This window comes from Apis dorsata, unplaced genomic scaffold, assembly GCF_000469605.1.
Source record: "Apis dorsata unplaced genomic scaffold, Apis dorsata 1.3 scaffold_683, whole genome shotgun sequence".
Lineage (NCBI taxonomy): Eukaryota > Metazoa > Arthropoda > Insecta > Hymenoptera > Apidae > Apis > Apis dorsata.
Genome location: NW_006263864.1, coordinates 134,856 through 146,920, shown reverse-complemented (window position 1 = coordinate 146,920; position 12,065 = coordinate 134,856). Strand labels below are relative to the sequence as shown.

The 12,065-nt window shown below is 42.6% G+C and overlaps 2 protein-coding genes and 1 long non-coding RNA gene across 4 annotated transcripts in view; 2 read left to right on the top strand and 1 right to left on the bottom strand.

The window, feature by feature from the left end:
* The window catches only part of LOC102672957 (uncharacterized protein KIAA0930 homolog), a 7,443-nt gene extending 5,370 nt beyond the window's left edge, over window positions 1-2,073 (bottom strand). Inside the window, exon 1 of the mRNA XM_031513667.1 lies at window positions 1,326-2,073. Coding sequence (XP_031369527.1) covers window positions 1,326-1,450 — 125 coding nt within the window. The 5' untranslated portion in view covers window positions 1,451-2,073. The remainder of the gene's footprint in view (window positions 1-1,325) is intronic.
* Window positions 1-11,208, top strand: part of LOC116186430 — a 25,734-nt gene extending 14,526 nt beyond the window's left edge. The window contains exons 2-3 of the long non-coding RNA XR_004151419.1: window positions 415-425; window positions 11,004-11,208. This is a non-coding gene — a long non-coding RNA (uncharacterized LOC116186430). The remainder of the gene's footprint in view (window positions 1-414; window positions 426-11,003) is intronic.
* On the top strand, window positions 2,828-10,223 carry LOC102674185 (spondin-1). 2 transcript variants are annotated; one of them, XM_031513652.1, is made up of 13 exons: window positions 2,828-3,081; window positions 3,836-4,074; window positions 5,787-6,003; window positions 6,375-6,559; window positions 6,822-7,013; window positions 7,743-8,029; window positions 8,161-8,564; window positions 8,647-8,818; window positions 8,956-9,211; window positions 9,314-9,497; window positions 9,578-9,741; window positions 9,823-9,990; window positions 10,077-10,223. In XM_031513652.1, the coding sequence occupies exons 3-13, from the start codon at window positions 5,823-5,825 to the stop codon at window positions 10,155-10,157; spliced, it is 2,274 nt and encodes a 757-aa protein (XP_031369512.1). In that variant the 5' UTR covers window positions 2,828-3,081; window positions 3,836-4,074; window positions 5,787-5,822; the 3' UTR covers window positions 10,158-10,223. The 2 variants fall into 2 exon arrangements, with proteins under 2 accessions (XP_031369512.1, XP_006622303.1); XM_006622240.2 differs by lacking the exon at window positions 3,836-4,074 and having other exon boundaries at window positions 2,829-3,081.
* Window positions 11,209-12,065: the final 857 nt, after the last annotated feature.

The following is a 12,065-nucleotide window of genomic DNA, read 5'->3' as shown; positions in this document are numbered from 1 at the left end:
AAAAAAAAAAAAAAAAAAAAAAACAAAACGTGTGTGATTCGATTAGAGCTCGACGAGAAGAAGAAGAGAATATAGGTGATAAAGGATGCTAAAGAAAGGTCAGATGGATGGAAGAAAAAAAATAAATAAATAAATAAAGATTGATATTTTCAATTAACGGCAATAACGCGGTCAACTCGACGATTATACGCGAAGAAGCAGCGGGACGAAATAATTCTCAAGGGGACAGGAACTAACCGCGACCGAATCTCCGAGGCAATCGATAATCGATAAGAATGTGCCACGAGTATTTAATTGCAGCCTCTATTGTCAGCCTCGACATCTCAACGATGTTCCCTCATCCGCTTTATTAAAGGGTTGCACGACTTTATTAAAAACTTGAGTGAAACTTGACCTTCCGGCTGTTTAAAATAGCTTGCGATCCTGTATAAATAGTTTATTAATTAATTTCTTCTCGTCGATGCGTGGGAATACGGTTGTATTAATTTTTATATTAATTTTCAACCGGTTGGAAAGAAAAAGAATGTTTCGTTTCGAAAATCCATCGTTCGAAGAATGGAAATTACGATTTATTTATCCAAGAGGAAATGGCGTTGAGTCATACGTACGCGCAGCGTGCGTGTAATTGCTTGTTGACACCGCGTCGCGTCATATTACATTTATGGAACGACGGAACCGGTATCTAACAATTATTCGTTATTCGCGTAAACGTTGTATCTTACTTAACGATCGAAGGATAATCGATCAATATAAATAAAATAATAAAGCGATTTCGAAAATATTCGAATATTAGAAAGCGAAGGAAAAAAAACAACATACGTAACAACATTACATTAGACACGCATGCATTAACATCGCATATCGCGCTTGTTTTTCCTTCCAATGTTTTCAATCTAAGCCTACACTATATAATTGCAAATTCATTGAAATCGATTCTTTTTCGCCTTTCACTCGTTAACGATATTAAACGCAGAGAGCGAAACGACGGCATGGAGGAAAACGTGTACGCGAAGAAACGGTTTACCAAAAATAAACGTTCCCTAAACGGAAGCAAATAGAAGCGAGAGCACCACAGCCAGCCTATCGTTTTTACTCGTTTTCCCCTCGTACAGGATGATCGATCGTGAAATCACCCTCGTCAGCCGAACAAAAGGCACCGTGGTCCCTCTCCGTGGAGAGGAACACACCCTCGTCGCGTGCACTCCCTCCTCCCCCTCTCGAACGACTCCCCCAACTCGAGACCCCGCGTAAAACGAACCCCGTTTTTAAAAACATCGACTCCGAAACTTAATTCAAATCAATCGAAATACGTTTGGAAACCATACGAACCATCCTTGAGCATCTGTCGAAGCTCCTTGGTCCTCTGAAAGTTGATCTCCTCGAGAAGCTGCTCCAGCATGGTCGGTGGCCTGGCCAGGCCCGACGACGAGCTGCCAGCCAGAGTGGCCATGCCCAGCCCTCCTCGTGCTTTCACGCCGCGATTCCTGCTGGCGTTCTGTCGCCACGATCACTCGGAGAGAGAGACAACAGCGAGCGAGGCGAGGCGAGGCGAGACGAGGCGAGGCGAGGCGCGCGTTTCCCTCGAATCACGGCCAGCCGAGAGACGTGGTCGCGTAGGAACCGAACGGAACGACAGAGGTCAGCCGCGAACCGGCCGAGATCGGCATCTCGCCTCCCGTTGTTAGATGCGCGATCTTCTCCTCGAGGTGGCCATACTGCCCAGTTTTTTCTCTTCTCCTTCAGCCGAGACTCGTTGCCACGAGATTGGATTCGCGTCGTGCTCGTGCTCGTGCTACTGCTCGCCACTTACTCACACGGTCACGCCACGCACCGTTCAGTTTACGTTCGCTACGGCGGAGGGACAGACAACGAAACCGACGACTCGACTCTCGCTCGTCAGAGCCGCTCGATAATTTCGCGCATGCGAATCGCGATGACGCCACCGACGCGCCAACGACGCGCTCCTTTCGAATACACGTTTATTTTTGTTCCATGCGCGAAGCGTTTCGTAAGAGCGGAAGAAACGATTCGACGAAACGTTTTAGATCTAGATTGGTCAGCTTGCTTCGTTTTAAGTGAAAGATAGCACGATATAGGCACGTAGCTTTTTTCTTTTATCTCTCTTATTGAATCTATGTTTAGAAATGGATTTAACTCTACTATCTTTTAATCTTCTAATCTTTTAAAGAAAATTTTAATAAGCTCGAATTTTTGATAATAGAATTTTTATTATAATTATAATTATATTTCTTAATCCGTCGATGCGTAATTATCAAAAGAAAAATCTGTTGTAACGTTATTACGTAGATCTAATTTCTCTAGATATGAATTACAATATCGAATTAAATATCGGTTAAATATGAATGGTTAGATATGGATATTTCCCTGAATTTGGTCGAAGGAAAAAGAAAATATTGAGCAAACGCGGACGTTACTATCTGGAACGCGTTATCTAAAAGTTGAAGCTACTTCCAGGGAGATACGACGATTCAAAACTGACCTCATGACTCGAGATAATGTCCGCCGAGTTTTGCTGTTGGTTTGTCGCTTATACGTATGCTCCGTGTACGAAACTCGCAATATCTTTAATTTAATATCTTAAATAAATATCCAAAAAAACAATATCCATTTAAAACCGTTTCTTTTTAATTCGCTCAAATTATGAAAACTTATGGTAGATTATTATTATTTTTTCCTCCTATCTTTTCCATTTATCGAAATGAAGTCATTCGAATTCAAGAGACGAAGCGGGAAGCGTAGAGAAGCGAGTAACAAACCTGTGCACAATGTTTATGCACAGATTCGAATTCTATTCGAGATTTCGAGGGAAAGAACGAAAGCGCGGAGCGAGCTTCCGCAGCAGACATTTTCGAATCGGCGCCGCTAACTTTCCTGATCCGCGATACCGGCCGTCCGGTTCGTCATCTCGTTTAGTCGTGCCCGATCGTTCTTGCATCTCGGCTGCTCTCTGCTCTTATTCGTCTACGCGAACCACCACTTTTCGTCGTTTGCCCGCGCGGAAAAAGAAAAGCGAAAGAAAGCAATCGTGTCTTTCAGCCCAAAGGCACAGTGGCGTAGCAGGTGTGCGATTTTAAATTTTCTCTTTTTTCATTTTTTATTACTACGTGTGATAATTCAAAAAGTCGCGAAGTGAAATTTCTTTATTCGTTTTTCTTTTTTTTCGATCGATTTTTAAGAAGGAAAAAAAAACCAAGCTTTTTCATTACGAAAAAAGATATCGTTCTATATTGTATGTATATATTCGTCAATTCTCGTAACGTTAGGTAATCGTTAAAATTTAATCCATAAGCACGAATTCACGCGAATCTCGCGAAAGAAGTCACGCTTTCGTTCGACGCTTCTAATTCGTTAAGACGTATCGGAGTTTTCTTTTTTCTTTTCCGCGAAATCGTGCGACGAGAAGTTTACGAGAGAAGTAAACTTTTCGCGATAATTTTGCTAAATTTCTCTCGAGAAAATTGTCTTCGACGAGGTTTGGATACTGTAATTCAATCTATAAACTCGTCTATCGATAAACGATTTGTCGTTTCTCGAACGTGTACTCGAGTAAATTCAAGTTTCGACACCTTTTATTTCACCGACACTTTATTACTTTCTTCCTATTTCGAAACACGCCACACACGTAGTCACTCGTTGCTTATCTTCCTTCCGTTGCTATATTCGTAACGTGAAAAAATTCGAACGATCGACAAACACGAGACTTGCTTGCACAATCGTAACTTCTTAACAATAACCATTAATCACTGCGATCGATTTTTGCGATATTTGAAAAGTGTCTTTTTGTGCACGATTATTATTTTTAATTGCGAATTAGGCGTCATGACTCACGAGCGAATTCAGTGAGGGCGTGAAATCGTAGAGAAGACTGGCGAAGAACGAGAGTCGAAACGCGCTGCGATCATTTTCTTTTCACGGTTCGCACGTTCGGCGAAATTTACGATCGATCAGGACGGTTGGAATTCATCGTTAATTCGCATCGCGTTTTCTCTGTGGTGAAAATTCACGCGAGCGAGAATTCGTGATTTGGCCGTGGAGGATTCAACGAAGAGGAAGGTACGGATCGATTAAAACTTTTCCTCCTTTATCGATCGATATGCGCCTCGTCGATAAATACGAAATCGACCAAGTTTATACTTTTTCTTCCTCCCGCGATAAAAAAATATATTCTCGCGTTCATACATTTCTCACGAGAACAAAGCAGATTCGAATCAACTTGACGCGCTGACTAACTATTATTATTAACTATTATTCCGTTTAAAGACTCATCAACTCGTCGTATTTTTCCTCTCCACACCACCTACCTCGATCGTAATCGCATCGTAAATTTACTCGTCCAACTACTTCTATTCTACCACTACACAAAATTTCGTCGCTTTTCCATCCTTATCCATCCACTTTTACTTTCCGCTTTTCGATCTTCTCCATTTTCTCCTAACCTGTTTGGCAGCCTGTCTACGAATGAAAGTATCCAAAGATTAACTCGATCGAAACTTTCAAAGTGGGATCCGCGGAAGCACGTGTACAATTTCCGTTCGCGAAACGCGCCGGTGTCCCTGTTTCTTCCTCACAACACGAGTCCATCGTTCTAGAAACCTATACACCTACATGGTCGAGAAACTGCCATCTTGAGAGAAAGAGAGAGAGAAAGAAAGAGCGAGTGAGAGAGAGAGAGAAAGATCTCGAACTCCCGACCCACTTCCACGCTCGCGCGTAACCCGATGCATCTCTTCTAGACCTCTGCCTCGATCATTATTGTACTCTCCTCTCTCGCTTTCCACGCGACTCGCCTCTCTTTGTCCACCTGTCGTTCAGGATCCGTCGTCCTGCACGTATGCAGACAATGTTCCACCACACGTTTCGAGATACATATCTGGCCATCAGATGAATCTATATGCAGAGGTCGTTTCGTAACGAGTAACTTGCCGTTATATTCATATTTGACGGACACGCGTGGACGAAACGTTCACGATCGTTTTTTCGTGCAATTGAATCGTTGGCAAACACACGTTGTCAAATCGTGGAGGAATATTTTGTATTTCGAATCGTTGTCGGATTGATTTGAACGCGATATTCGTACGAGTGAGCATCGAGCAAAGACCGTTAATGGAAATCTAAATGGGTAATATCGTGGAGAAGAGTATTCGGTTTATTATCCTGTCCTGTGTTGTTCGATCGATCGCAATTGAAGTTTCTCGTCACGATCACAGTTATACAGACTCGTGTCTCGTAATTTCATGTTTTCATATATGTCGTGTCGAGGAAGCAAACGAAAGACGAGGGACGCGTTTCGCATGCCTCGGATCGATCAAAGAAAAATCTTTAAGAGAGAGAGAGAGAGAGAGAGAGAGGACAGTTGATCGGAATTGATTCGGAAAATTGAATGAATCTCCTTTCGAAATTCTTTCTTAGGAGCCTGTCACCTACCAAATTAAATCTCCGACTTTATCTTTTATTTCTAATTATGAGAGATTCGTTCTCTGCTCGATAACATTTTCCAGATTAAAATAACATCTTTAAAACAACGATACGTTTTGTTTGATACGATTCAAGGATGCGACCTCTTGATATCGTCGCCCGTTCCTATTCATAGATAAAGATTAAAAGTGCTCATGCGCGTATATTTACTTCTCCATCTTTTTTTTTTTTTTTTTTCAATTTCAACGCGCTGTACAAATCCGTCCAGTTTCCAATTCACGAGGACAAATTATTCGCTCGTTGTTTCCTGTATCGAGAGGATTAGTCGGATATTATAATTTGTGTTCGACAGAATCGAGAGAGCATCGATCATTTCAAGCTTCGTCATGTTGCTCCTGACCGTGACAGCGTGTCTGGTGATCACGGTGCAGGCCGGATGCCCTATGAGACCGACCGCGGAACAAACTTCCGCATCGAGGACCACGGGTGACGGTGGTTACAGGATACTCGTTAGCGGGAAGGCCGACAAATATATTCCCAACGCTGTTTACACGATCAGTTTGCAAGGTAACAACGATTTTCCCCTTCTTCTAAAAAGACATCTGCAACCGTGTAATATAACCCTTTCGCTATCGTATACCATAATGAATGACACTAGTTGATTTTCGCTAGTTGGTTCACAGATAAACGAAGCAACACGTTGCTTCAAACGTTGCTTGGGAGTTTTACAATTTTCTTTGGGATAAATTAATCGTGTCTTGTTTATTTATCCATTTCAGGGATATACTTTTACGTATTATAGACGAATTGTGGTTTTTGAATGAAATTATTTATTACGTTACAAAAAAAAAATTGTAATGGATTAATGATGGTTAGATGATGGATAGCGAAAGGGGGGGCTTCGATCGTTTATATTATCGCGATAAATTCGATTTCAGGCTCGCAAACGCACGAGAGATTGCAACAATTCACGCATTTCACTCTCTCCGTCAATTCGCAACACGCGCCTAATAATCCTACGGCTCGAGTAGGATACTTCCAACTGTTCCCCGATGGTTTGACCACGTTCAACGAAGATTGTGTCAATACCATCTCCGAAGCTTCAGATTATCCGAAGAACGAGGTGAATTATTCTCTATAGAATCTTTTTCTTCTTCTTCTTCTTCTTCTTTTTTTTCTGTTAAAAGATTCGATATCGAGGTTTACGATGTTGGATACACACAGGCGAAAATGCAGGGGGCGCAGATAACGCGGATAAATTTCTGACGGTTGGCCGGTGGCCAACCGTCAGAGATGTTTGATCCAGCCGCGTTATCGTGGGCAGAGGCCGCGAATTTCCGCAACCAGAACCGCGTGATATAAAACGTCTTCTTACCTTGGCTCAGGTCCAAGTGATGTGGAGGGCACCGCCGTCAGGATCGGGATGCGTTATCTTCACAGCCATGGTCTTGGAGAATAACGTGCGCTGGTACGCCGAGGATGGAGCTTTGACCAAGACCTTCTGCGAGATGGACTCAGCCGAGGTCGAGGCCTTGGACGGGGAGAAGTGTTGCGCCTGCGACGAGGCCAAGTATTCGGTTAGCACGAATAAAATTAATTTTATTCATTTCTTATCGATCTCGTACTCGTACTCGTATCGTTCCTCCAATCGTTCAATTGTATTCGATTTATTGGGTTGGATTTATTGGAGATTGGAGAGACGCTCTCGTAGAGAAATAAATATTTCATTGCAATAGATAGTCAGTCGTCTCTTTATGCGTTCGACATGAAAAGAGGAATCCAACGATATACGTGTTTTTTCCTAGGGAAATTTCGAAAGATAACTTCGAAATAGGAAACTAACACTTGGATAATTGAGATTGCCGGAGAGACTTCCGCTAAACATCCGTTAAGTTTAGAAAAATTGAATATATCCGATTCAAGCGATTATTATTATCAATTGAAGAATATTGTGTTTAAAAAAACTTAAGTGAAATATAATATCATATATAAAATTCTAATTTTCTGCTCTCTCAACTCGATGAAAATGTCACGCGTCGAGTCGGGCAAAGTTTGGCGGTAAAAAGAGGATGGAACGATATACGAGTGAAATACGTTCGAATAAACGCAGTAAAAGTAAGTAGAGTAAAGAAACGAAACGAGATGATAAAGTAAAAGAAGGTAGCATAACACGAGCTGCCACAATTGTGATAGTTACTCAACTCGGTATCAACTCGTACCGGAGTCGTGGAACCACGGTCTGCCAGTCTGAAAGGCGGAGAGGAATATCGGCGACTTCTCACACAGATTCCTCTCTCCGTTTGCAGTTGATAATGGAGGGAATCTGGTCGAACGTGACCCATCCAAAGGACTTCCCGTTCTCCGTTTGGCTGACCCACTTCAGCGACTTGATCGGTGCCTCGCATGTGCCGAGCTTCTCCTTCTGGGGTAAGGAGCACATAGCCACGGACGGCTTCCGCCAGTTGGCCGAGTGGGGCTCCGCGTCCGGCGTAGAGACCGAGCTCAGAGCTAATTCTAACAAATTAAGAACCCTCATCAAAGCTGCTGGGCTGTGGTACCCGAACGTAAACAGCAATACGACCACTAACTTCAGGTAGATAGATCCTTTACTCCTCCCTCGAACGAAACGAACCAAGACTCTCCTCCATTGAATTTTTTATTCAGATTAATTTTTTTCCCTGCGAAAAAAGAAATTTTAGAAATACCCTTTATCTTTTACCCCAGAGTGGACAGAAAACGTCCAATGATCTCCGTGGCTTCCATGTTCGGACCGTCTCCGGACTGGGTGGTCGGCGTGAGCAAACTGAATCTATGCAGAAAAGATTGCAGCTGGACGAAAAGCGAGATAATCGACCTGTACCCCTGGGACGCTGGCACCGACAATGGAATCTCGTACATGTCGCCCAATTCCGAGACGACGCCGCGCGAGAAGATGAAACCGATCACCACATTGTACCCCGAAGACCCTAGATCCCCTTTCTACGACCCCAGCGGAAGACCGATGCTGCCGCTCGCCAGGCTGTACTTGACCAGGGAGAAGATCATTCCACGGGGCTGCGACGAGGAGGTTCTTCAGCAGCAGGTCGCTCAGCTCGAGATAGCCGAGAACACCGAGGACACTGTCAGGCGTACCGTACAATCCAAATCGTCCATTCGTTTCGTCGCCATTTCTTATGGCACACTCTGAAATTCGAATTTATTTGCTCGCAGCCGAGTGTCAGACCACGGAGTACACGGCATGGTCGAGCTGCTCGGTGAGCTGTGGCAAAGGATTGAGAATGCGTACCAGATCGTATTTGATGCCCGAGAAGGCAGCCATGTTCAAGTGCAACAGACAATTGGTCTCCAAGGAGATGTGCGTCTCCTCGATCCCGGAATGCTCGTAAGCGTTGTCTTCAGAATGACAATTCTCTACGTTTTTATACGTATATACGTATAATTTTGTGAGAGAGATTCGTGGAAAATGTGCGTATATATGTATATATATATATATATATATATTAGAGAAGGCGATTTCAGAGGCGAGGAGGACACGGACGATGGTGTTGGCTCGTTGATCGGTGGCAATAACGATGCTTTCTGCGAAACAACCGATTGGGGCCACTGGTCGGAGTGTTCCTCCACGTGTGGGGTGGGGATGAAGCTGAGAACAAGGCGGTTCAAGGATAGAATGGGTCGTAAACGGTGTCCTCACGTATCCCTGGTTGAGAAGGTGAAATGCATGGAGCCGCCTTGCTCGTCCGGTCTAGAGGAACAGATCGATCCTACTTGCAAGGTATTTTTCACCCGCGTTTCTAGCATTCCTCTACAATTTCTAGCATTCCTCTACAAATTTCTGGATACTTTATTCGGGAAATCGCGGAAACTCGTTTCACAGGTGACCGATTGGTCGGATTGGTCCCCGTGCAGCGCCTCGTGCGGAAAAGGTGTGAAATTAAGAACCCGATTGTTGATGGTCGACCCGTCGAAACAGCAAGAGTGCTCCTCGAAGATGGAACTGGTCCAACAACGGCCGTGCTTGGACCAGGCTGACTGCACCTTCGACATGGCGACTGCGAAAGGTTTGTTTTTTTTTTACGACGAATTTTAGAGGAAAAACGAGAAAACAAGTAATCGATAAACGATTTATCACGGTTTGCAGTGGTTTGCATGGAGGAACCGAACGCTGGACCCTGCAGGGGATATTTCCAGAGATGGGCGTTCGTTCCTCAAAAGTTGATGTGCGTGCCGTTCGTGTACGGCGGTTGTCGTGGCAACAGGAACAACTTCTTAACGGCCGAGGAGTGCGACAATACTTGTGGCATTGTGAGTGAACTCACTCTGCTCGTTCACTTGCTTCGTTAACGGAAGATCGTTAACGGGAGGAAAGTGTTGGTTTACTTTCAGGTGCGAGCGATTCTCAGCGGACAACCCTTCAACACAACCGACGCTCAACTCGCCCCAATATCGCCGGCTCTCCCACCTGTCCATTGTGTCGTGAGTGGTTGGTCACCTTGGACACCTTGCAGCGTTTCTTGCGGGACAGGCCGTGTGACCAGTTTTCGCACGATTCAGGTGAGCGGAACGAACTTGGAACTTGGAAATCGATTCTATTTTCGTGAGATTAGTTTAATGAACGCGTATTGATTTGAAATGTTCAGCAAGAGGCACGAAACGGAGGGAATCCTTGTCCCAAGAAGCTTCAGCGTCGATCCAGGTGTCAGCTGGCGCCATGCGAATAATAATTTTGAGAGAAAAAAAATTCTTTTTCTTTTTTTTTTTTTTTTTAATACGTTTAAAACGACGAAGGATCGTGTAATCGGAAGAAGCAGCGGATCGATATTTTTTTTTCTTCTTCGTTTTCTTCTTTTTGAATACGGAAAATTTTGAACCGAAGAACGGATTGTTAGTTTGTAGTTTTTTTTTTTTTTTTTTTAAAAGGAAAAATTTTGAAGGGGAAAGCGGTTTTTTTTTTTTTGTTTTTTTTTTTTGTGCTTCCGGAATTTTGGAAGCGGAGAACGGGTTGTTTGTTTGTTGTTTTTTTTTTTTTTTTTTACACACGATATGATGGGTATGAAATAAACCGATGTATCAGAATAAATGGTATTTTATTAATGGTCATTCGTGATCTTTCTACTCTCGATCGAGTTACTCAAATATACGCTGGGCTACGATCGCAAACCGAAATGGAAAAAAAAAAAAAAATTGGAAATCGATCGCCCCGATCGCCGCGTTCAAATATTTCCTTTTTCTTTGTTCGACAAACTGCGCCAAACGAAAGTTTCACGAAACCGAAGGAGTTTCGAACGTTCGATGGCCACGGGGCAATCGAAGTTTGCGAAAAACAAACGGGGGAAGCTCTTTTCAATATTAATTTTTCTCCAGCGTATTAGCCGCTTCTTTGTTACGTGTATTCTTTTTTTTTCTTTTTTTTCTTTTTTTGTTTCTCTTTAATATCCTCGCTAATATTCGAATCGATTTTTTTTTTTAAGAAATTAAGAAACCAATAAAAAATACGTTCGTATTAATTTCTATACCTCCTTTTCCCTCGATATAGATCGGCGTGTCCTCTATAAAAGATATCCGAGCTCTCGTGATGGATGCTGTTATCAGAAACGATATTTAATTTCGATCGTTAAAAAATTCCGCTAGATTCTATGATTCGTCTTCAACTTATATTCCAAGTTGTACGATCTATTGTTTATCGGCTTAATTCGTTAATAAAACTTGGTTGGTTCCGTTTCGCGTGTACTCTCGTTTCGCAATATATAGTATAAATATCTCCTTCTCTCTTTCTNATAATAATAATAATAATAATAATAATAATAATAGTAATAATAATAATAGTAATAATAATAATAACGGTAATAATAATAGTAATAATAAAAGTAATAATAATAATAACATTAATAATAGTAATAATCTCATAAATAATACACGTAGGCGGTATAGTATGTTATTACGCACGGTGTGTCAGGTCCGCGAACTCGAATAGGACAGGAAATAGGATGAAATTCGAGTGGATCCTTGAAACGTACGTGGATCCTTCGTTCCGCGCTCCTGACACCGAGTTCACATTAATTATATTACGTTATTATCATACATAAGTACACGTAATATCTAGGAAATAGTACGGATCTTAATCTGTTTTAGGCCTCTACTCGACTACTCGACTACTCCTCGTTCCGTATTTTTTTTTTTTTTTTTTTCTCTTTTCTTTGGTCGTGTCACATTTATCTCTTATCTCCCTCTCTCCCCGCGCGCTATGTTCCCGAATGAATCGTGTTAACAAAGGTGGAAAGAGATGAACGCGACTCCGTTAGAAACGGGTCTTTCGTCACGGAGGAAATTGGACGAGATCGTTCCAATTTCGCGTTCTTCGGTTTTCTCGTCTTCACTCCGGCTGTATATTTCCTTCGATCGCTTGAATAAATATTCGGGTTCTTAATCGGGTCGGCAATTGTTCCCCAGAGACAACGGGTTATCATAACTTTAATTAATTCGAGCGAGACCGTTCCTTTCCTTCGTGGCGCTTTTAACTTAGAAAAAGAGAGAAGAAAAAAAAAGAAGGGAAGGAAATGACAGATAATGATTAGATCGTTGACTAGACTTGTTGGTCGAAATAAAGAGAGAGCGAGGAAAAGAAAAGG